This window comes from Rhynchophorus ferrugineus, unplaced genomic scaffold, assembly GCF_030347505.1.
Source record: "Rhynchophorus ferrugineus isolate W39M unplaced genomic scaffold, kcgeb_rfMv2 rfM5, whole genome shotgun sequence".
Lineage (NCBI taxonomy): Eukaryota > Metazoa > Arthropoda > Insecta > Coleoptera > Curculionidae > Rhynchophorus > Rhynchophorus ferrugineus.
This window is the reverse complement of record NW_027472584.1, coordinates 23523021-23550943: the sequence shown is the minus strand read 5'-3', so window position 1 is coordinate 23550943 and position 27923 is coordinate 23523021. Positions and strand designations below refer to the sequence as shown.

The 27923-nt window shown below is 28.8% G+C and overlaps 1 protein-coding gene across 3 annotated transcripts in view; it reads left to right on the top strand.

Annotated features, from left to right (window-relative positions):
- The window catches only part of LOC143197822 (metabotropic glycine receptor), a 578984-nt gene that overhangs the window by 383809 nt on the left and 167252 nt on the right, over nucleotides 1-27923 (top strand). Inside the window, exon 1 of one of the 3 annotated variants that reach the window (XM_076406599.1) lies at nucleotides 1626-2720. The exons of the other annotated variants lie outside the window; for them this stretch is intronic. Within the exon in view, the coding sequence (XP_076262714.1) occupies nucleotides 1826-2720 (895 nt within the window). The 5' untranslated portion in view covers nucleotides 1626-1825. Of the gene's footprint in view, nucleotides 1-1625; nucleotides 2721-27923 lie in introns of those variants that run through there. 3 annotated transcript variants of the gene reach the window in all.

Here is a 27923-nt window from a genome sequence, read left to right as displayed (position 1 = left end):
ATAAACATCTAATATTGTTTAAAGTATGAGGTAGGACAGTAAAATATGGATACAATAAAAAACTAAAATACTTGGCAAAGGAGAATAACTATGAATATGAAATAGGGGTTTTAAATAATTACTGTATTTCTTTATGATTGTTTCTAATTGTGTTTGTTCATAAATAAATAGTGCAAAATGCAATAAGGAGAATAATCCCAGTCACGCCAGTAACCAGACAGGGTAAGATGTTTTCTGCTCACTAATAGTTTCGTATATATGTAAATATTACATGTAAGATAAACAAATAAGGTTGGGGAATAAGTAATTTCGGTTTTTCCAAATGTATGTCTTAAAAACATTAATGAAGCTATACTATAAGGCGCTAGAAAGGTAGTAGTACATTCTAGATATTAGGATAATATCATTCAAATCTCAAAAGATATTGTGCTTTGAAAGTGGAGAATATGAAATATTCTTTTTGTCATATTTTGGTTTTGTATGTACACAAATTGAAAAAAAAAACCAATGCATACTCATCGAAAATTGTGTGGCATTTAAGACAGCGACAGTTAGAGCATGAGTTTGTGAAGTTTCAGTGTTATAAACGGTATTCAGATACTTTAACCGAGTTTCCATTTGTGAATTACTGGTTAAATGAAACTAAATCGAGAAATTTCTAAAATGATTGACTATTGGGATGAAAAGTAAATTATATAAGATGATTATACAAAAAAAAGTTAGTGGTCAAAGCACAGAAAAGCTATTGATTGCAAATCTATCATTGCCACCAAGGAAATTAATGATACATATTTGGCATTATTATGAGACAATTCTTAAACATTTTGTATAATTAGTGTTTCTCTAGGATCTTTTGAGTAATATAATCACATACTATAATATTTATATTAAAGAATGTTTTCAATAAATCATATATTATAGTCATATAAAAAATAAAACTAAATTTGTTTTTTCGACCTTCATTATCTAGAAATAGAACATTATTGTTATATATCGAAAAAATTATACAGAAACTTTTGTATAACGGGTGTAAATGCTTCTCGAGGACTTCATTGAGTGATATAAAGTCATACACTTATTAAAATATATGTTTTCAATTAGTTATATATTATAAGCAGTTACAAAGTCATATATTAAAAAAAAATTACTATAATAATATAAATTATTAATATATATTGCAAAAAATCATAAAGAAAGTTTTTTAAACTTTTATATAATATGTGTTAATGTTTGTCGAAGATTTCGATGTATGGTCACATACTGATTAAAGTATATATTTTCAATAAGTCATATAAAAATTATATACTTAAAAATTAACATTTATTTTCCCTCAACTCATTATAAAGGAATATGAAAATAAAAATGGAAAATTATTTCTATGTATTAAAAAAATGGTAGAGAAACTTTTTGAAAACTTTTGTTTGTAAGTGTTAATGTTTCTGGAAGATTCCGTTGAGTGACATAAAGTCATATATTTATGATTGTGACAATACAACCATTTAAGATTAACTAATAAAGCCCGAAACATATATAGGGTGAGATGAATCCGCGCCGCCGCGTTATCTTATCCCTCTTGTATTTTCCTTTTACCGGCGCTCAGTTTTAAACTCGTGCTCTTGCAGGTCGGTCGTTACGAGCCACTCTCCTCCTTCCTGCTAAACGAGGCGATCACGCGACATAACAGAGCGAATCCACCAACTATGGAACTTTGCACCGGAATGCTTTCGGCTTACGCGCGATACGTTCAAAATTAAAACTCGATTAACATGTAACTTCCGCACCCCACTCTGCCCCCTCGCCGCCAGCCGACCCCCCTAGTTCGAGGATGAAACTTAAATTAACGTCTATTCTGTTACTTATTAATTTACTCGCCGCAGATTTGATTAGGGAAGAGTTTGAGATTAGACATAGAAGATCGCGCCTGATACGGCAGAGAAGAAACGGTAATCGTAACCATAAATATGCCGAGAAGAAAATTAAACAATTTATTACCGAAAAAACTACTTTGCTAGAGGATAACGTCACCATAACGGCTTTAGGTGAAGAAACAATCGTTCGTTTACCCACCACCGACAACGAAGTCGTAAGATCTGATTTTGATATTAATGTAACTGTAAATAGTAACTCGTACGATAAAACGTTTATATATTTAAGTGGTGATGCTTTCGAAGTGTCCCAAATCAATCAGACCGAAGCGGATGCTAATAAAACATCAGCCGAAAGTAATAGTGTTCGAATCCCGAACGGAGACGTGGATATAGTATCCCATTTTTTAAGAATAGTAGAATCCCAACACTTGCTCGGGGATAATTGTACTGCTGGGACGAATCTGACCTTACGTGAAGGAGTGGTGGATCGGTATGCCCAGGAGAGGTTTCGTGTCGAAGCTGATGTTGCGGTAAATAAAGCGAATATGCTCACCAGACTCTGGAAATATGCGGATTCCGAAGTGGTTGATTCCGAATATCTGCTGTACGCCTCTGTATTCTCGATGGTCGAGTTCGACGACGTTATTTTTGCTGCCGGAAACTGTTACGACCAGTATCAGTACAAGGACTATCTCCTATTCTGTCCGTATGCTTACCGACTTCCTGAGGGCCAGATACTGGTTAAGGACCTTGCCGTCGAATACAATTATCTAAGCAACTCGTCCGAGTGGTTTTATAAAGCGAGAAAAAATGCCGAAAACGTCATCAAGAATTTCAATCAATTTAGCAGGGGTAAGTCGATGATTCGTTTAAACAAGGCACGGTTTAATTTGAAACCGTAAAAACTGAAACATTTTGCATGACAATTGGACTACAAAGCCCTTAATATTAAGCAATTTTATTTACTCGTCGCTATTGTCGTTTTATTTAGTTAAATGTTTCCTTTCATTTTCTTTATATCCTTATTCGATAACTTGAAAATTGAAACAACATAACATCATTTAAATCTAATTTTATTTCGTAAAATATTCCTTCTTTGCAATTTATACATATTAAATTTAGTGATATTTTTTGTAAGATATTACATTGGTGCATCACATATAATGAAATTATGAACAATATTTTTATCCAGCAATATATTTAAAACTTATATCCTATTATAAGTCAACGTTCTATTTTACATATGATAAAGAATATATGCTGTTTGCATATTAATGAGACGCAGGACACACTGAAGTTATGAATTAGTTTTCAGGCAATTTTCAGAAAATCACACCAGTTACAAACACAAATTTATGCTAATGGATTGAACCAAGACAATGTTATATTAACAGCGTTATGCAAAGCATTGTATTACGAATAACACAACTGGGACTGTGTAAATTATTAATTGAAAAATGTTACATTCATCGTTCAAATATGATTAACACTGTTTCAAATTTATAAAAATAATATAGCATCAAATTTTGTTAAAACATCTTAAACAATTGTATTTTTTTGCGTTTAAAACTACTTCATATTTTTATATAGTTTAATTTTATTTTTATTCCAGTTCATAAAACATTAAATATCTTAATTACGTCCTTTTTCAATTTATATTGATTAGATTTAGTCAGAATATTTTTTTTCTACTATATCTAATGAAATTTTGATCGGTATTCTGTATATTACAATGCATTTAAAACTGATTTCCAAATAGCAGCAACGATTCAGTTTTATATATGATAAAGAAAATATGCTTTTTGCATATTTATGAGAAGGAGGACACACTAAAACTATAAATTAGTTTTCAGGCTGTTTCCAGAAAATCAAACCAGTTATCAACAGAAATGCATGCTAATGGCCTGAAAAAAGACAATGTTATATTAACAATGCTATGGAAAATATTATATTACGAATAACATAACAGTAGCAGTGTAAATATTAACATAATTATTCAGCATATATATATTTAAAAAATCCTTACAAAAATATTACATTCCTCGTTCAAATAATACTAAAATTATTTCCTGATCTAAAAAATGTAGATTTTACTTCTTGATATTGTTTCATACATATTATTTTTCTTATTATTCTGTTTCGAAAAATATTGTACTTACTATATTCAGTAATATTAAGTTTTTTGTAATATATTTTACGAATATACTATATATTACAATGCCTTTAAAACTGATTTCATAATATAAGCTACCTCTCCATTTTATATATGATAAAGAATGTATGCTGTTTGCATATTAATGAGAAGCAGGACACACTAAAGTTATGAATTAGTTTTCACGCAATTTTCGGAAAATCACACCAGTTACCAGCACAAATTTATGCTAATGGATTGGGCAAAGACAATGTTATATTAACAATGCTATGGAAAATATTATATTACGAATAACATAACAGTAGCAGTGTAAATATTAACATAATTATTCAGCATACATATATTTAAAAAATCCTTACAAAAATATTACATTCCTCGTTCAAATAATACTAAAATTATTTCCTGATCTATAAAATGTAGATTTTACTTCTTGATATTTTTTCATACATATTATTTTTGTTATTATTCTGTTTCGAAAAATATTGTACTTATTATATTCAGTAATAATAAGTTTTTTATAATATATTTTACGAATATACTATATATTACAATGCCTTTAAAACTGATTTCATAATATAAGCTACCTCTCCATTTTATATATGATAAAGAATGTATGCTGTTTGCATATTAATGAGAAGCAGGACACACTAAAGTTATGAATTAGTTTTCACGCAGTTTTCGGAAAATCACACCAGTTACCAGCACAAATTTATGCTAATGGATTGGGCAAAGACAATGTTATATTAACAATGCTATGGAAAATATTATATTACGAATAACATAACAGTAGCAGTGTAAATATTAACATAATTATTCAGCATACATATATTTAAAAAATCCTTACAAAAATATTACATTCCTCGTTCAAATAATACTAAAATTATTTCCTGATCTATAAAATGTAGATTTTACTTCTTGATATTTTTTCATACATATTATTTTTGTTATTATTCTGTTTCGAAAAATATTGTACTTACTATATTCAGTAATATTAAGTTTTTTATAATATATTTTACGAATATACTATATATTACAATGCCTTTAAAACTGATTTCATAATATAAGCTACCTTTCCATTTTATATATGATAAAGAATGTATGCTGTTTGCATATTAATGAGAAGCAGGACACACTAAAGTTATGAATTAGTTTTCATGCAATTTTGGAAAATCACACCAGTTACCAGCACAAATTTATGCCAATGGATTGGGAAAAGACAATGTTATATTAACAATGCTATGGAAAATATTATATTATATATTACAGTTATTGTATAAATACTAGTTATATATAATATAATACAAAATTAATTATAAAAAATACAGAAAATATTCTTATGCGTAAAACATTTTAATATTCTTTTATGGAGTTTATTGTCGCTTATCTTTTATTATCGTTTTATTTCATAAAATATTGAAAATCTAATTTCCTTCCTCAGTAAGACTTCTGCTTAAATACAGCCTCAACATAAAGATGTAAATATAATACCATACATTATTCTCGGGTCGTTTTTCCTTTTCTTATTTACATGAGAATATTTTTCATATTATTTCCAAATTACGAAAGCCTATACATTTCATATAAATAAAACGAACACAATGTATATATTATGTAAATTTTTGGGAGTATATTTAAAACTTATGTACTCGCATTTTATATATAACAAAGAATATGTACTGTTTGCATATTAATAAGCAGCAGGACACATTTGTAAATTAGTTTTCAAGTAATTTTCATCTAGTCAAGTCAGAGGCACGTATTTATGATAATACCACTGTGACAATAATTTTGTTCTATAAAATTAAATAAAACGACTTTTTTTGTCAAATTATAACTGCTGAATACAAAAACTTAAATGGATTTACTGTTCCACGTACCTTTTTAAAATTATGACAAATTAAAGAACTATAAATGCATTAAAATTGCATGAAAATTTTAAATCATATTTATTTATTTATACTATTAATTTTATAAAAAGATAGTAAATTTTTTATGTTTTAAAGTCTCCTTTTTACCAACTAGGGTTTATCTGGACTGGACTTACTGTTTAACGTGGGCTCCGAACCACGGTCCTCGTCAATAAGCCTACCGACTGGCGAGTAACCAAATTAGAAATCATCCCAAAAGGAATCCGGTCTTACCCAGCTTGGTTAATGGTGTGACTGGAATCATTTTCCTTGTCGGATTTTGCACTCTTATCTAGGACCATCACAAATAATAAACGATCACAAAAATAAATTTACAACCATGCCCCAGCCGGATTCAAATACGCGACTATCGCGACAGTAGACAAGCCGGCCAAAATAGTAATATATATTTACAAATAAACAACAAATCGAAATATCCCAGGTTTAAGTAGTCAATAAAAAAAATGAGCCATATATTCTGAAAGAAAATGACGAAATATTTACGTTTCCTCTTGTGAACAATAGAATCATCTTTCATCTACAAACCAGAAGTAGCTAATATTAATCTGCTAATATTTTAGCATTCTATCTTTCCTGATGATGCTCTTCCATCTGTTTTATATCCTGATGAAAGCATTCACCATGTTCGTTATTCACCATTCCGAGATTAGTTGGGAAAATCGGAATAAGAATGCAAGAAAATTATTTTTGAAAGCTTTTTTCACCCCATCGTTTAACATTTCTGGATATTTTCTATGGATATAACCAAACCGCTAAACCTTTCGAGGTATCAAATTCATTGTTTTCTACAAGTATTCTTACTTATGGGCCTGCAAAATTGCTTTTTTTGTTTTAGTGTCACTTAATTTAGAAAAAAACAGTTTTCAAATACAAAAATACTTTACCCTATAAACCATTGCCTTGACAAAATTTGTCATTAAACCGTGTTTTATATCAAAGGGTGGAAGAATCACATTTTCTTGTGGAATAAGAGGTTAATATTTAACGTTTGATTTACCACAAGCAAATCCAATTATTTTTGTCCAATCTTTAACTTCATAGGCGTTTTTCACTGTAAGGGGATACAGTACATACAATATAATAGATAATAACTTTAAATCATATTAATTGTAGTTTCAAAATACTCCTTGGTGTCTTTTTGTTAGAACATTTATAAAAATAATACAGTTAAAGTATTTAGTTTCTACTAAACCAAGTTAAAAATTTTAAAAGCAAAGAATCATATGTACATACATTTTATCGATGGCAGAAATTTCCAGCATTACTGAATGAAACAGGAACGTTTTATGAACTCATAATTGGATAATAAAAAATAATAGAATATTAAATTTAACTTACATGCAATAAAAAATCTAATCTCAAATCTTTAACATTAATTTGATCAAAAGAATCGTCCATATTCATACCCAAAACTAGTACAATCGTAAATATTAATGATCATAATTAAATGAATATATGTGAGAAAAACAACATATAATGTACAGTGTGATCTATTGACTATAGTTCACTATTATATAGTAAAACAATGCGAATTTTGTTCAAAATTTTCTCTACTACTACAATAGGAGATATTCCAATTCAAAAACAACTTTCAGTGTGTAGTAACTTTACGCTATTTTGTGCGGATAATAGACATCTAAAAGCAAGGCTTTATTCATAATACAAAACAGGTGCTTTCATACAAAGAACGCGCATAGATAACTTGGTTATTATTTAGTACGTATAAATGGTCGCATTTCCCGCTTATTTTTTTCGTCATATTCAGATGCTCTTTCAATATTGATGGCGCACATTTGGATTTCAGATCTCGGAAGCAAAATATACCCGATGTTTTGTATTTTCAATTGACGCATCGAACGCCTGGATTTATAGAGATTAACAATAACTAACAATGTTCGAAATATACTTGCAAATAGTTACAGAATGAATAAATTACGTACCCAAGGGGGTATTAATATAGTTGATTTTGAAATATGGTCTGATTGAATATTTCGAATAATCAAAACAAAGACATTTAGTTTTTTCATAAGAAACAAATATTTATTCAAATTTTAACGTAATTAATAGATCTACATATGAGTACTTCATTTTTTATTATATAATACGTGTCTCTTAATATTTTCAAAAGTTAGCCCTTCACAGCTTAGTTATTTCTTCTCTATAAATTGACTGTATCCTTAGGTATTTTCTTGACAAAAATCTTAATTAAATATACAGTCTTAAGCTATAAATATCCATTTGTATTCAAGTTTATAAAAATAAAATTATTTGTCAAATGTTAGACACTTTTCTCTCTCTTAGTTTAGTGCTGTCTGATTTTTATTATATATAAACACAAATCGTGTCGGTTTTTGACCTGCATTTCAACACACATGCACTGACTGAGTGTATTCGCCTGACCTTATCAAATATTACTTTTACTGTAACATGTACGTGCCTCAACGCTTGCAAAACCAAATGAACAGTAAAAATGCATGAAAACTTTTTTAGCAAAATAATATATTATTACAGATTAGTCACATTTTTAACGTGCTTTTAAAATATTTAAATTAATACCAGTATCCTTTTCTAAAAATATCGACGTCAAATTTTTCTAACCGCAAAACTGTTAAAATGATTTTCGATCTAGAAACATTCTTCAAAATCGTGTTGAAAGGATTAAATTTATAAGAATGAACGAATGATATGTCTTTTAACCTGTAAATTAATGCATGTTACAGAAGCTTGAACCTCTTTATAGTTATAATAGTAAGAGTAAAATATTAGATCTGATGTGTCACATATTCTTTGACGATAAAAGGAGGTCGTATTATAACTTGGAACCTACACTGGCTTTAATATGGTTTCGTATTTTTATTTTTAAAAGAAATTGAGATTTTACGGCGCTCTAACAAAAGTAGTGGATCACTATTTCATCACGAAGCTTTAAAACTACTTTCTTACATGCGGGATATTTTAGTGCAGATTAAGATTGTAAGGTGCACTTGAACTAAAAATAGGGACAGTTATTATCCATGTATGATATAACAAACAAAAACATATTGATAATAAAGCTGCAAGAGTTTAGTTCTTAATTTTTTTATCGCTTATTATATTTATTTTGAAACATTCCTATAGTATTAAAAACTAATCAATAATCATTTTTGTTTAATAAACCAAATTTAAATTCTAAAAATAAATTCAATATATAATTATAAATTGATATACGATATTTGTTGATATAATACAAACAAAGGAATTGCTTGTATTTTTATGCCTTGTTTGTTTCTTTGTATATTTTTTGTTGTTCCTAAAACAATCCTTTTCCTTTCAAAAACCGTTTCATGCCGAAATAATTTGCAAATTTATTGTAAGTATATCTAGAAGAATAATTTTTGGAATATATCATGAGGGTTTAACATTAGCATGATGTATCAGAAATATGTAAATATGGACAAGTGGAATTCAAAACGGTCTATGGTAATATTGTGGTTTTAGTGTTACCCTCCTTCTTATTGATTTTTGGTTCCTATAGAGTAGTAATTATAATTCCTTAGCAGTTAAAAAATAATAATACATTTAGAACACTGAATAGAAATATGGGTGTAATTATTTCGATGAATATACAATTAAAATTCTAGTTTATATTCGGCTCTTATGAAAATATTACCAAACTAAATGTGTGAATAATCAAAGAAATACATTTTTATCGAATTTGATATATATTAGAAGCCATTTTGTTTCAATATTTCTGTTTAGTAGGTCTGGCTATGGAAATATTTTCATCGTTATATTCGTTAAACTTATATACTATTAGATTTTAAAAAAATTATGAATATATAATTAAAATACATGATCTAAAAATTAATTTAAAAGCCATATAGATGCAGTAAGCTTGCCTACAGATGTTCGGAGAAATACACAAAAAACCTCTTCAAATTCAAAACAATAAAAGTACTATTTCACAAAGACAATACATCGTATAACAAGTCGATAAAGAGGAGCTCCATTTGAAGTAACTGCGTTTCGAATAGCTTTTTCACCCATGATATGGTCTAGATTAAGTCTCCAGTGAACACTCTAATACAAAAATAGATTATCATAATGAATAAAGTAGTTTATTAGTGGTTATTTAATTATGAATTTGCACTTTAAGAATAAACAATATTTAAGAAAATACTAAATATTAGAATTTGTACAGTAATATTAGATCTCGGCATAAATTATTTATCACTTTACATAAAGGCGTAAATTATACGTCAGGAATAATTCCCATACAGTTAAACTACTCCATAGCAGGAGCAGGTATTCCTCCATGTTACATAGAAAATGATTTATTAGAAGCAATATTACGATTTAAGCTCTTGCCGACACTGAACATTTTCGATATTGACCGAATGGTTTTAGCCGTTGTGATTTCCTCACTGCAATACCATTGAGCATATTTCAGATAAAATGTGGCGTCAGACAGAAAACCTCTTTCGAGATACCGATACTGACAGAGATTGTTCATGATTTCGTAGCTCTAGAGCGTTTTGGGTAAAGATTAATTATCCTATTAAACAAGTTTATATTAATTGCTTTGTTACTAATCTCACAATACTATAACTATCGTTAAGCTTTCAATCGATTACATAAATAACGATTGTACTTACATTTATGAAACTAGATGCAGTTTCAGGCACTAAAATGTTAATACATAATAAAACACTTCATATATTCTCACATAGTTGTTCTTATAATGTTCTCTAAAATATTAAATATGACTAGATACTTTTATCCTCTTTGAAAGCATTAAAAGCATAAATTACGAGAATATTTAGATATATTTTTATTATCTAATTATTTCTCATTGAAATAATTCAGAGAAACAACGAAATTAACTTTAATTTTTCAAAAGCACTGTGTATAAATAATATATAAAGTGATGTAAAGCCGAGAAAATGCAATTGAAAACGTATATTAATTACAGAAAGAAGCAATCTAAAACGTACAAATACACGCTTTTGCGACCCTAATTTTCACCCTCTTCCCTGTCGATTTGTGATTTCGCCAACCTATTTTATACTGCCGTTTCATTTCGGCTTGTTGTCAACTTCCAAAAGGCAACAAAATGAAGAAAACAAAAATGAAACCTTTAAAATCCCGAAAACATTAATTTGCTTTTAAACCCTCGAACATATCGGGTGAAATGTCATTTTTAACAGTAAGATACTAAACAGCAAGGCATCTTTCTTTTAATTACAACACACCTTTATAGTCGAGCAAGCTCTTGAAGTTTTTTAAACAAAAAGGAGGATCTTCAAAAATCTGCTAACTGCAAATAATTTTCGGTTCTTCGACCAGAAATCATGAAGCTACAAAATGTGGCCATTCATTAGTACTTGAAAGTTATATGAATAAGTTTGCCTTAAATAACACGAACAAAAAATAGGAATACTACAAACTTATGATATTTAGTTTGTGATTTTATCAAAACATATTCTAATGTTAGTTTAACCGTTAATAAACAATTCGTTAATAACAACCGACTAAATTGATTGTATCAAAGAGTTCATGCAAAAACTAAACAACAGCTTTCGAAATATGGTTTTCATGTTAGGGAAAACAAATGGCTTGTGGGCAAGACGCCTATTAAGAAAGATTAATCAAAAATGAGCTAAAATATTGTTTAATAGAGTTAGCAGCTTTGGTGATTACAAATTTTGTACTATGTTTTATGGCTGTTAAAACAAATTTCTTAGATCATTAGATAATGTAGTTCTAATAATTTTATTACCATAGCATGGTGCAATAAAACGCGATCTTCCATATAAACGTTATTCACTTTGCCTCGTCTACTATATTACATACAGATAGCTTCAAAGTAGAAATCCTACTTTATATCATGTACGATTTTGTCATAATTTCATAACATATTGTACTTGTATTAAAATATATTTGAATACATATTATATATAGCGCATCATAATTTATATTATTATGATAGGCATTTTGTTATATACTTCCTAAAATGTTTTTTTTTTCAACCATAAATTATAAACTATAACTATCCCTGTGGTTAACTTATTACCGTGCCAATCTTATAATTTTAGTTATTAATGCTAACTTATTACGAAACGTACTTTATTATTTAAATAAAGTAGTACATCATCTGCGATTTTCGCTTCAGCTGCATCTGACTTTGAAATAGAAATCTCTTGTCTTTGGGATGCCGCAGTTGAAGTTTCCAACTCTGACATCCCTAAAACGAAAAGGGACAATCATCTTAAGTTTGCAGCCAAATTCCTTTCCGAAAATTTTGAAGATCCATCTTTGAACCCTCCTAATATTTAACGTTTAGGGTAACGTTGTAGATTGAAAATATTTCATTCTCATTTAACTTACATTAACATCATTTTAAAAGCACCGTTAAATTATCAAAAGAACTTCAGCAAGATAATTAAAGTAATTACATAAATTTAAGAGAAATAGTTGCAATTTCGTTATTTAGCTAAAAAAAGAAGAAAGAAACATAAGTAATACATTTCAACTCAACACTTTTAAATTGTTATCCAGCAACACATTCCTCAAAGAGTACAGAAATAAAACTGGCTAAAAAAGGAAACAAATTGAAAAAAAATCTCGCTCCTAAAGAAAATCTTGGAAAGCTTAGTAGCTTTAAACTGTTCTTTATAAAACGGCTGGAACTAATATCTTAAAAGAATAGGTTCAAACAATGAATAGAGCAGCACACTGTCTCACTACAGGATCAAATGGAATAAAATAAAAAGTTTATTCCTTATAAAAGTGCATCTTTACAAAGGGAATTTTATATGCAGTATAAAAGGTTTATTTCATATCAAGTTAGAAATTATTTAGTAGCAAAATTGAATTAAACGGGAATAAATACAATATAATCTTTTTTATTGATATGATGAATGAACACTTATATAAATTGATCTATGCTATATAGCATAATGAACCAAATTGTACGTCAATCTTGGGGGAGAAAGTATTGCGTATAAAACTATGTGATATATATAAAGGAAAAAAATCGTTCAATCATGTGGATACATATAGGGAAGTTCCAAGTCCATAAAAACAGTATTTCATAAAATTTTATTTGGAGTATACAAAAATTCTTCTCCCTATTGAGAAATATTACGTTTTTTGATAAAAAAAAATTGATTTACTATGTTATAGCGATAATATTAAATAACTTTTACATTGTGCAATTTTGACTAGTTTGTAGAATCTACTATACGTTAAATAAACCATTTAAAACTGATAAATCAATCTTGAATAAGCAAAATCGTTTATACCAATAATCAATGAAAGTGTCTCAGTATTTTTAAATTCAATGAATCGGTCATAATTCATTCATCATCACCAAACTGTCAAGATTTGATCGTGATTTATTTGTAAATATCCACACATCAACTAACCCACAATAGGTGGAATGATATAAATTTAGCTGCAAGTTAATTAATGATAAGTTTAGCAGTTACGAAGCGAGAATTAATCCAATTTTACTTCTTTATGTTATTATATATCAATCAAGGCATTTTAACCGATAAATTGATTATTCATGCTATAAATAAAGGTACCGATTTACATATTTCTTAGATTTTACTCGTGGAAGCTTCTATTCGGGATGAAAAGCGATTGTCTATCATCCCGAGCTTTACCCTACTTTATTTAATAAAACCATAACTATGCTTAATATCGAAGGTTTAAGATCCACAAAATTATTCATCGAATATGCAAGGCAATCAGCCAACATATTATCAATGGTTACTTAATTAATCAAAAATCCTTGTAGGAAATATATGATAGTTCGTATTATTTCGTGTAAATCGGCTGGAACTAATATCTTAAAAGAATAGGTTCAAACAATGAATAGAGCGGCACACTGTCTCACTACAGGATCAAATGGAATAAAATAAAAAGTTTATTCCTTATAAAATTGCATCTTTACAAAGGGAATTTTATATGCAGTATAAAAGGTTTATTTCATATCAAGTTAGAAATTATTTAGTAGCAAAATTGAATTAAACGGGAATAAATACAATATAATCTTTTTTATTGATATGATGAATGAACACTTATATAAATTGATCTATGCTATATAGCATAATGAACCAAATTGTACGTCAATCTTGGGGGAGAAAGTATTGCGTATAAAACTATGTGATATATATAAAGGAAAAAAATCGTTCAATCATGTGGATACATATAGGGAAGTTCCAAGTCCATAAAAACAGTATTTCATAAAATTTTATTTGGAGTATACAAAAATTCTTCTCCCTATTGAGAAATATTACGTTTTTTGATAAAAAAAATTGATTTACTATGTTATAGCGATAATATTAAATAACTTTTACATTGTGCAATTTTGACTAGTTTGTAGAATCTACTATACGTTAAATAAACCATTTAAAACTGATAAATCAATCTTGAATAAGCAAAATCGTTTATACCAATAATCAATGAAAGTGTCTCAGTATTTTTAAATTCAATGAATCGGTCATAATTCATTCATCATCACCAAACTGTCAAGATTTGATCGTGATTTATTTGTAAATATCCACACATCAACTAACCCACAATAGGTCGAATGATATAAATTTAGCTGCAAGTTAATTAATGATAAGTTTAGCAGTTACGAAGCGAGAATTAATCCAATTTTACTTCTTTATGTTATTATATGTCAATCAAGGCATTTTAACCGATAAATTGATTATTCATGCTATAAATAAAGGTACCGATTTACATATTTCTTAGATTTTACTCGTGGAAGCTTCTATTCGGGATGAAAAGCGATTGTCTATCATCCCGAGCCTTACCCTACTTTATTTAATAAAACCATAACTATGCTTAATATCGAAGGTTTAAGATCCACAAAATTATTCATCGAATATGCAAGGCAATCAGCCAACGTATAATCAATGGTTACTTAATTAATCAAAAATCCTATAGGAAATATATGATAGTTCGTATTATTTCGTGTAAATCACTCAAATTAGTAGGTATTAAAATATTTATACAATTAGTCTTTAATATAACTAATAATTTATGCAAAAATTTAAATGTGTGTAATGTTACTTTAAATCTATATATATCTTTAATATAATCTTTTATTACTTACCATATAACATTTAGAATCATATATCACCAAATCTCACAGTAGTTCTGGAGGAAAATTAAAGATATTACCAACTTTAATAATTTTGCATTGATAATGAACATCATATTCATCATCATCATCATCATCAAGAATTTCAATTTTTTTCTCTCCTTTTTGGGGAGTCTGAAATTCTACATTCGATTAGGTTTATAATCCCCATTGCTGATAATGTCCCCATTGGAACAGGTCTTTTACAAAATATTCAAAGCTCCAAAAAAAAAGAAACAATAGCGTCAAAGATTCAGATATTGTAATTTGGTGTGCGAACTGTTCGTTCCCTTCTTGGAATTTTCGGTAGTCGTGGCGTAGTTTGGTAAATTTTCATCCTGTAACTGCAACAAAAAATGAAGAAACAATGTAAATCGGTGCGAAGATTGTTGATTTTTCTCGATCCAAGTCAGAGCATGGTTTATTAGCTGTATAAATTCATCTTGACACCTATAGAATACAGGGCAAATTTTGTCATTATTGCAATTAATTTTCTAATTAATATATTCAAGAAACCCTCAACAACAACAGTTTAAGAACAGCCCTAATACTTTAAAGTTCAAAGAACATTGAAAATAAAATTGATTGATAAATTGATTATTCATGCTATTAATAAAGGTACCGATTTACATATTTCTTAGATTTTACTCGTGGAAGCTTCTATTCGGGATGAAAAGCTATTGTCTATCATCCCGAGCCTTACCCTACTTTATTTAATAAAACCATAACTATGCTTAATATCGAAGGTTTAAGATCCACAAAATTATTCATCGAATATGCAAGGCAATCAGCCAGCGTATAATCAATGGTTACTTAATTAATCAAAAATCCTTATAGGAAATATATGATAGTTCGTATTATTTCGTGTAAATCACTCAAATTAGTAGGTATTAAAATATTTATACAATTAGTCTTTAATATAACTAATAATTTATGCAAAAATTTAAATATGTGTAATGTTACTTTAAATCTATATATATCTTTAATATTATCTTTTTATTACTTACCATATAACATTTAGAATCATATATCACTAAATCTCACAGTAGTTCTAGAGAAAAATTAAAGATATTACCAACTTTAATAATTTTGCATTGATAATGAACATCATATTCATCATCATCATCATCAAGAATTTCAATCTTTTTCTCTCCTTCTTGGGGAGTCTGAAATTCTACATTCGATTAGGTTTATAATCCCCATTGCCTATAATGTCCCCATTGGAACGGGACTTTTACAAAATATTCAAAGCTCCAAAAAAAGAAACAATAGCGTCAAAGATTCAGATATTGTAATTTGGTGTGCGAACTGTTCGTTCCCTTCTTGGAATTTTCGGTAGTCGTGGCGTAGTTTGGTAAATTTTCATCCTGTAACTGCAACAAAAATTATTGCAATTAATTTTCTAGTTAATATATTTAAGAAACCCTCAGCAACAACAGTTTAAGAACAGCCCTAATACTTTAAAGTTCAAAGAACATTGAAAATAAAATTTGTCGTTTCTGATGCGTTTCTGAACATAAGCGATATATCATCTTTCTTTTTTAAAGATTTCCTATTTTCTTGTAACACTGTAACATATTCTTTTAAAGAATTTTTCATGATAAATTGCTAGGATGTGACTAGACTTTAATATCCCGTAATATTGCAAACGACTAAGACAATATGTTTATTATAAAACTTTTAAGTTAATATTCACATCAAATAATCGTTTAAATTAATTAATTAGGATTTAAATAAATTACCATAGCGCCGTGGGACATATGCACAATATAAAATTCAAATTACACCAAGGTTCAAGCATCATTCTTTTCGGTGAGAATGACGGAAATAACGTTTAATTAGTTGCAGCTAATCTGCAATTGTAAAGAGCTTCATTTCCAGCCCTCAGTTGAACTATTTCTATCGCCCCTACACGTAAACGTGTGTTGATTATTTGCCCAAAATTCCATTCGTATATTCTGTATTCGATGCACGTATAGGTTTATTTTTATGCTTGATCCTTCTTGTAAAGTATACTTGAATTAAACCTGAGAACAAACGAGGTCAAACCCTCGAATTCTCTCTGTAAACCAATTGTTATAATGTGGCATACGCCGCATTAACAATCACGGATAAACTCTCACAAATAACAATAATCATTAACTGTTTGTATCGTTTAACTGTAATTAAATTTGATTATACAACTTTCAATAAAAACACTATAACAGTGAATTCATACAAAATAATATGAATAACGTGCAATATAAAACATCTTAAGTAATGCGACGCGTATATATTGCTCAGTAAATATATTTCGGTGTATTATACGCTTTGTTTTGTAATGGTTAAAACAAGCGAACTGTGAACTATGTGATCTGTCAGGTTTTGAAAGAGGGAAAATCAGTGCTGCAGGAGCCTTTATGATGAAAAGATCTGAATTGTTTTCCCAAGCGGCAATATGCCCGGTAATGATAAGCATAATGGTAAACATACACATAACATGATAAACATCATTGCCGAAGAGGAATAGAGAACGAAACTCTAACGTGAGGTAATACTGTTTTAACAAAACTAACACTAAGTTGAGAAAGAAGTGGAGCAACCATCATACAACCTATTCATTATATGATTGGAAGAATACGGTATAACCCAATGATTCGTCATCTACATTGTTCAACAAGCAGCTGGATTTATGTGTTGAGAACACTTAAAGAAACTTACAGTCTGAATCGCCTGCTTCCTATAATCGACTATGGGAGAGGAGAACCGATTCTATGGTTTAGGAGGCAATATCATGGTATTCAACTGGTCCTTTCATTCAGATGACTATCCAGATTACTGTGAAGTAATATCTAGACATCCTCAACGTTGAAATTCTTATTATGAACAGCATATTTCAAGATGATAATGCACTTGTACACATATCCAAAGGATTTTGTCATGGTTTGAGGAACATCAGAATATTACCAAATATCTCACAGCATAATGTGAGGAGTAGATTTCTATTTGAAACATTAGTGAAGCAATTGGCAGATGTTTTGGAACAAGAAACTATTCCTTCAATATTCCGCGAAGAACTGCACACACTTTATTAAAAAAGAAATATCAGCCGGCTTGGTGGTTCAGTGGTAAAGGCGATGGGAGGGTCCTCCTAGTGTTGCGACAGCGGATTCGATTCCTGCTGGGGCATGGTCGTAAATTTAGGTTGAATATTCGAGACAAGAGTGCAAAATGAATAAGACGCGATGTCTTCTGGGATGATTTCTAAAGTCGGTCACTCGCCAGTCAATACGCTTAATGCTGAGGACCGTGGTTCGGAGCCCACATTAAACTTTAGGCCAAATCCAGATAAACCCATAGGTGGTAAAAAAGACTATAAAATATATTTAAAAAAATTCCGTGATTATTTCAAGTATATGTATTATTTTGTCGGTCCCCTGTATGTTAAATTAAAAAAAAAAACATTTGAATACCAGTAAATCGATGTGTTTAAATCAACTGATGCCTAGTCATATTTTAGCCTTTTTATTGGTATCAGTTCGATTCGAATTTAACTGTTTAGGGATAGGAGCAGCGAGTGAATTGATATCAAGCATCAAATTCCATCGTTAATTTAATTCAATGTTGCACGTATGAAATGTCATTACTCAGTAACGAAATGTATTTTCAATAAAAACTGCGGAATATCTAATTCCATTCTCGTTAATAATGGTAGATAGGGTTACTGGGCTACATAAACTTGTGTTCACCAAGCCAACAGCCACAATTTTATGACTCTCGGTCCAACGTAAATTCAAATGTATGGTCCGTCAATCAGAATTCTAATACGCCATTTATTAGAGCCAACGAAATTTAAAATATGCAACTATGTAGCAATTTACCTACCGTACGGCATATCTCGCTTTTCATTCATATTTTAAATCCTGCTATTATCAAATAAAGGGATAAACAAAATTGCAAATAAAACAACGGAAAAATGATTAAGCGTATCCTTACATGAGACACTCTAAAATATAGTCAAATATTAAATTAGTTCACGTGGAAGCCGTCTTAAAAGTTTAGAGGTTTATTCTTGTTTATTCTGAGAAAAGCTTAATTCGAGTATACTCCACAAGTGGGGCAAAACACACAGCTGCAAATAAATAAATTGTTACGTGGTTGGAAATCAAACTTTTCTGAATGGAATTAAGGCAAATACACGACAAAAGGTCGAAATTTGAGGAAAATAACAATACGTTATCTTAAAACAATGGGCACTCTCGATAAATAATTAAATAAATATTCTACGTACGAACACTAGGATACAAAATTAAGAAAAATACTATTAAATTAATTACTGTTATTTCATACATTCATTATTAATTTAATAAAAATTGATTTTATAATATTTTTCATATCATATCCTTTATGTCATATATATCATATATATATCATGTATATAATATATATATATATATATATATATATATATATATATCATATACAATATATATTATATATATCATATATGATATATAACAAGTTTTAATAAGCTAGCGATTGCAGCGTTTAAGCAGTTAATAAGCTGTTTTCTATAAACTCGAAGCTTTGTAAAGACTACTGAATTTAATATATTGTTAAATATACTTTTATGTGCCACAAAATAGTAGAAATATTTATTTATTAAAGGCCTTTCAACGAAACTACCATAATGTCGTTGTTAAATTTCCACAACAATGTTATTCGGATATTGGCCCATTGCTTCGACACGTATTCATATTTATTATTTGAAAATCATGGAGCTACGTTAAGGTTTTGATACTCCAAAAACATAAGCAATATATTATCGTTCTTTTTCAAAGATTGCCCCTTTTCTCACATCAGTGTAGCATTTTCTTTTAAAGAATATTTTAAGATAAATCGCTTTGATGTGACTAGAATATAATATTTCATAATATAACAAATGGCTGACGATTTGTTTCCTTTCAATAATTTAACAAATATTATTCATCGATAAATAAATACTGCTTTTCAAAATTATTATCAAATATAATGGCCTTTTTAATGTACATACTATCCAAAAAACTATTAATTTTTCAGTCTGAAGATTCAATGACTAATTAATAAGGTATATGAGGTAACAGTAACAATCTAATGTAAGGAAAAAGGTAAATGTAAGGGAAAAGGAAAAGAAAAATATAGGTAAAATTACCACGTTGAAGGTCTCGAAGTCATTCATCGAGAAAACCCCAAACACGATTAATGTTCAAATAAACTTGAGCATTTTAAATAGAGTAGAACAAATATTACAAATATATATTTGTTTATGTTTGAAGCAAACTTTATATACTCAGAGAAAATGGTTATCATTAACTTAAACATTATGAAAATTCAAAGTCGCTGAATTTGTGTAGTTCAAAAGAAATAATTGACATTCATTGCACCTAATTAGAGATTTAGTACACTTACAATGCAAAATGTTGTATGCACATTTGCGAAACATTGTTACAGCCGAATAGTCAACACAGACTTACGTGTAGAGGCAGTTGGGAATGGTTAAACCCATGACTGAAAATGAAGCTCCTTACAATTGCAGATTAGTTGCGACTAATTAAATGTAATTTCCAAGACTTCCGCCAATAGAAAGCTATTTAAAGTTACAAGTGATTCGAATGCTATGGGCCGCGTATGCTGGAACATTTCCGTAGACCAATTATGCGGGACACAAATCGTGATATCTTAAAATTAGTTACAAATCACCCGTTATTAATCTCAGGTTTACATGTAACATATATTAACCTACACACGTTTAATTATCTGATAAATTGTCTCTCCTATAAATTAGCGTATTATGAACCAGTTATAGTGTCTGTTTTGTAACAAAAACTTAAGTTATATGTTAATTTATTAGTAGAGAAACACCTCTTCAAATTTGATAAGGGTTTAGCCACAAACAAGAGGATAACGGCTGCTACACAGACAACATCTACGTGCATACATTCTGCTATGTTGATCACAGTATAAATCAGAGTTAATACCGTAGCCGTTAGAAGCAAGTTGAAATAAATTTACCCCAGAAAATTCCACTTTGGTACAGAAGGCCTTCTTTTCTAACCTTCTCAGTGTTCACACACGACTTGCAATAAAACGGCTTCCCTTTAATACTCCATATAACCAAAATTCCAGACCTAAATAAAAGGATTTAGATACACCAGAAAACACTAAAAGAGAACGTATAAAATTATATATAAAGCGGTTTGACTTTACGTATAATTTCGATGAATTTTTGAACGACAGAAACAATTCTATTTGAAATTACGTCTAGTATTTGAATAGCTCTGTCCAATATAGTTGGAAAAGCCATTCAACTCGCGGAAAAAAAGCAAATGGCATGTCCTTTAAGCACTGAAATAATTTTTTTCCTGGAAAAAATTCCAGAACGGAAATGCGGCTAAAAATACATACGTTCTTTTTTTTAAGTATATTTTTGTTTCGCCTTTTGAATAAGATTGAATGTGTGAACTTGCAATTTACATTACTCAAAAAAGCCACCATCAAAAACCCTTTTTTATTTATTTGTTACTATATTTTTTCTGTAAAATAACCGTTTTTATATTGATCATTGCATACATTTTTATTAAACATGTCTTTTTAAAAATAGTTTTGTCATATTCGTATTCAGAAATGGTACTTAAAATGAGAAAGGTCTAAGACATAGTTAACGATTTAAAGTTTAAAACATCTACCCTATTTTATTTGTCATAAAAATGGGTCTTTATATGGATTTTCAATTTATTAAAAAAACTATATAAAAACCGTAAAATGTCTGATGTCTTGTAAATCTGTGAAATTATGTTTCAGATAAAATATTTTCATATGCTACATAAACTTACGAAAAAATATGTTTAATTTTGTTTTAAATTTAAAACCACATGACATATATTTTATAACTAGTTATTATCTGCAACTATCTAGTAAATTTTCGTTTTTATATTGTTTTTAAAATCCAAATCTAGGACTCAAACTTAATTATTATTTGATAGATTCTTTTTACTGGGATGCATCAAATTACATAGTGTTACAACAGGACACAATTTTCACAAATAACTATGTTAGTTCAAAGGATTTTTGTCTCCTCAACTTCCGTATAAGTTCACTGTTGTCGAACTGTTGTAGTACCTCGATGCTTTTGTGGTCACCCCATTTTTATTGATACTTTGTCGGAAACTTATTTAATTTCTTTGCTGACCATTGGTACCCCGGATGTCTTTTCATTTCTACGGGGTGTACGTATTATGGTGCTTACCAAGCAGTAAAGAGCTTTGTTTTGGTAAGTTTGCATCATGTTAATATTGAATATCTTTCTGCAACCCCATAATTACACCAAGTGAGTCGACATTGACTTCAAAATGTGCTTTTATAACAAAAGTTTATTGTCGAGTGTTAATCCAGATTATTGTCCAACGATCACATTTTTTTAAGCCTCATACAATGTTTTACTCATTTTTCTTTAACATGCTCTTTCAGCTTGGCTCCCAATTACCAAGTATTTAATTATGTTCACATACGAAGTTATTCTTGAACCAATTATAATTAACGTCCTTAGTCTTAGTCTACTCAGTAATGTTATTGGCAGCTTTCTTCTCTATTTACAGTTGTTTTAATATTGTTATTTGTAGAGAATATTCCAGTATCATCAGCCAATGTGGTCATTGTGAAACCGTACGTATGTTGAAACTAATACAGATACTATAGAATAAAATTATTTGTTAGATATATGAGTATGTTTGTATATATGTAATAGAAATTGTATTAGAGTTATTTTAATATAAATCAACTGGCTTTTCAATATAAATTCTTGTATGAATATATCTTGAAAAAATATTAATGTCCTGTATAATATTCCCTACTGTTTTGATGGCATTTACATATTAATATCTTTATAGTTTATATTATTATGAAACATATTTATATATCCAGTTAACTTCCTAAAAATATAGGTATTCGTATAAACCGAAATAAATCAAATCACATTTATATCTATAATAATATTTTATTTTATTTTTAATACTCATTGGTTGATTTATAAAATCCAATGGTAAAAATGTTGACAATTAACGAAATCATTTAAATAAAAATAATTAACCTTTGTCCGTTGAAAGTAACTATTTCGATTATATTTTTTAAAAAAATTGCAAACTGTAGTTGACAAACTTTCATCATTTTAAAAATATCGCTCAACAATGAAAACGCGCTGTTATACCGTGTACCGTTCCATTTTTAATAACCCTGAACTGTCAGCTGTCAGGCTGTCTTTTGTTTCACGTTAGTAATACTTTATCACACAAATAGAGCGGAATTAAAGTATTACATGAATTTTGGGATCCGTGATTATATATTATGAAGAATAATAGTAGTAAATACAGTTTTAAGAAATAACTGGATATACTGGGAACATATTTAAACTATTAGTGGGTTCAGGTAACATTTAGTTCCGATTTTAAGTTTTCAGGTAGATAATTCGGTGCGGGAGTGCCGAAAATATTTCAAAAGATTTGCCTTTTAGGAGATTGTAGAGGGACCTTACGTTTTCTTGTACAAAACCGTTTATTTCGCTTCCTTTACGATTTTATTTTCGAATAAGTGAACGAAAAAAAGAAACCGGTCAAATAATATCTCCGTTCCCATACATATTTTTTTCTCCTAATATATTTTCCCCATGCTATTTCAAAATGCGCGAGGGTGTGTGGACGGACCTACGAAAAGAATGTGAAAAAATGGCATGACATTCGTTCGATGACAATTTAGCGTTTAGAAATCCAGCAGTAAACTTAACAAAACCGATTTTGATCATGGATTTCTTGTCAGTGTTAAGTAAAAGCTCATACGAAATATCAAGAAGACAATAAAAAAATCACCCTCGGCAATATTTGCCAAAAGAATATACTTTTTATCGCCCATTATTCTACTAGATTTGACAGGAATGTTTTGTGTCACAAATTACGATAACATTTCGGAATCATTCACAGTTGATGCCCCATTATTTGCTCAGTCTGATATATTTCTCATTTTCGTTTCTTTATTAAAGATGTTTCTTTATATCGAACAGATACACAAATTTATACAATTGCATTCAGCTAGATTAATTTTAACGGATTTTATTTCGGCGATATTTTTTGACTTTCTATAAGCAAACAATTCAAATATTTAGCTTAGTTTTATTTTTAATAATTTACAGTTATGTAATATGAAAAAGACCGTATTAATTTATGATAATATAATTGGATTTTAATATATCAATAAGAAGAGTATTTATAGCGTTCAACTATAGCATATGTCTTCAATAACAACCAAAAAATGTTATCGAAAATTTGATTTCAGAATTATTTTAATGTTAGTTGATTATTGTTAGTATAATTGATTAACTAATCGATTTAAAACATATATAACTAGTTTCTTGAAACAAAACTTGGATTAAAATTAGTGTTTTACAAATATGTTTCCCTGGTGCAATACGTATGCGACATATTAACTTTAAAATTACAATAATTTGGTTAAACGACAAAAAAGTTTCAAGCACTTTCTGAGGTTCCATCTACAATTTAAATAGAGAACTGTTTTTTAATATGTTCGTTGAGCCATGAAAGGAAACACCTGTATCGACCAATGACACATAATGTCATAACTCCTAAATCTAAGACCAGCACTTATTACAGTAAATAATTGGGCCAATAAACCAAATTTTGAGTAAAACATATAAGATAAATATTTTTTAAAATACAAACTTGTATTAAAATTACATCTCTTCAAATATGCTTTTTTGGTCCAATACATATGCAATATAATCATTTTAAAACTATATTTATTTCGTAATATGATAAAAACTCTTGAGGCATTTTCTAAGATTCTCTCCATAATTTGAATAAAGAACTATTTTTTATGTTAATTGAATCACGAAAGGAAACACCTGTATCGACGAATGTTACACAATGTCATAACTGCTGAACCTATGACCAGTAATTATTACAGTAAATAATTGGGTCAATAAATCGTTTTAAATATAACCAATGGGTTAACCGCAATAAAGTAAATTTTGAGAAAAACTTATAAAATAACTAGTTTTTAAAATAAAAGCATGTATTAAAATTACATCTCTTCAAATATGCTTCTTTGGTCCAATACATACCCAATATAATCATTTTAAAACTATATTTATTTTGTAATACGATAAAAAATCTTGAGGCGCTTTCTAAGGTTGTATCTATAATTTGAAAAAAGAACTATTTTTTATGTTAATTGAATCATGAAAGGAAACATCTGTATCGACTAATGACACACAATGTCATAACTGCTGAACCTATGACCAGTACTTATTACAGTAAATAATTGGGTCAATAAATCGTTTTAAATATAACCAATAGGTTGACCGCAATAAACTAAATTTTGAGAAAAACTTATAAAATAACTAGTTTTTAAAATAAAAGCATGTATTAAAATTACATCTCTTCAAATATGCTTCTTTGGTCCAATGCATACCCAATATAATCATTTTAAAACTATATTTATTTTGTAATACGATAAAAAATCTTGAGGCGCTTTCTAAGGTTGTATCTATAATTTGAAAAAAGAACTATTTTTTATGTTAATTGAATCATGAAAGGAAACATCTGTATCGACTAATGACACACAATGTCATAACTGCTGAACCTATGACCAGTACTTATTACAGTAAATAATTGGGTCAATAAATCGTTTTAAATATAACCAATAGGTTGACCGCAATAAACTAAATTTTGAGAAAAACTTATAACATAACTAGTTTTTAAAATAAAAACTTGTATTAAAATTACATCTGTTCAAATATGCTTCTTTGGTCCAATACATATGTAATATAATCATTTTAAAATTTTATTTATTTTGTAATACGATAAAAAATCTTGAGGTATTTTCTAAGGTTCTCTCTATAATTTGAATAAAGAATTATTTTTTATATTAATTGAATCATGAAAGAAAACATCTGTATAGACGAATGACACACAATGTCATAACTGCTGAGCCTATGACCAGCACTTATTACAATAAATAATTGGGTCAATAAATCGTTTTAAATATAACCAATAGGTTGACAGCAATAAACTAAATTTTGATTAAAACGTATAACATAACTACTTTTTAAAATAAAATATGGTATTTAAATTAGCTCTTTTCAGATATGCTTCTTTGGTTCAAAACATATTCATATTAAAATTATATTTATTTTGTAATACGATAAAAAATCTTCAAACTCTTTCCAAGGTTTTCCAATTGAAATTGAAATTAGTTGATGTTATTTAAGTAATTTGATCAAAAATTACAAGTCAAGATTTGATCGGAATTCTGTTCGATTTTTATGTAACCAAGAAAGATAGGAATAGGAATGATTTTGCGTTATAAGTCCTATTATCATAATAACGGGGAAGAGATTTCTGGAAATGATTCGAATAAAACGGGCATTTCTCGATTCCTAGAAAAGAATGAGGCGGTTTCAAATAAAGATTAGAATTTTTAGTAAACTTTTCCTATTTTGTATTCAAAGAAGAAACGTCGACTTTTACAGTATAACAAGTATCCCTGAATATTTTCAAGATCATAAGTCAGTATGACTTTATTTTTACAAAATGAAAAATATGGTGTATGTGTAGAAAATGCCATTTTATTTCCACCCTTCCCTCTTCGTATGTATTCTAGTTTTAGGTATCGAATATACAAATCGATAGTTATATCAAAGTTAAACTACCACAATAGGTTTACGTTTTCTCCAAATATCAGTGGTATAAACGAAATGGTGCCCTAACTATGTCGCAACCTCTGAATAATTTTATTTCGTCCAGTTGCATACATAATTTTCATTAGTTTTGCTCAAGTTTTATATACACAATGCCATTTTCCACAATTAATTTACAGAAAAAACATTTATTATTTTTACTTTTAAAGTTGGTAATATAGAATGTTAATTATTATCAAATACATTCTTAAATTTTTAATTTTTAATCTATCAAAAACAAAGATTTCTTTTTGTATTTTTAATACATTTTAACTCTAAACCATAATCATTAATTTTACATCAAAAATCGTTCAGCAACTAGAGGATAACGAAATAATTATCAGTGAAGAATGTACCTTCAGCAAAATCGTTTGCTCTATTGCCTAGAGATTATCCTTATAAAGCACTTAATCTAGCAGTAATTCATTGAAGGAATGCTGCATCAAGAAGCAAGGAGCTCAGAGTTAACCTTCTGGATCAATTTCCTAGCAAATGACACACGTTTTCCATTTAATTGAGTAATTTCTCATTATATTCTCAACTCAAGCATTAACGACATATAATTAATATAGTACTAAATGAGATAGATAAATTATAATAGGGCGTTATGTTTCGTATTTTCACGTTAAAAACTAATTATTAATAGTTTATTCCCCAGCATCCAATCGGGCGATTCTTTTACTTTTCCCCCAAGTGCCTTAAAATAGTTTTGTATTACCTGCCCATCGTAGCTAAGGGCTAACCTTGTTAGTTTGGGTTTTACAGGAGTGCCTATTTCGGATTTTATTACACACAGGAAGTCAGATTGCATTCAATCTTCTATCAGTCCCCTATGTATATTCCTTCAGTAATATTTTATCAGTTATTTATATACATAACTATAGTATACCATAAATAATTAAGTCTTACTAGGTAAAATGTTTTCTTAACAAACATAAATTGAACCGACATTTAAAAATAAATAAGGAACTCACTAAGAATTAAAAAATAATCAAACCTAGATTTCTAACAAGAAAAAAACATTTTAAAATAAAATATGTATAATCATTGTAATACCTCTATATAAATATACAAAAAC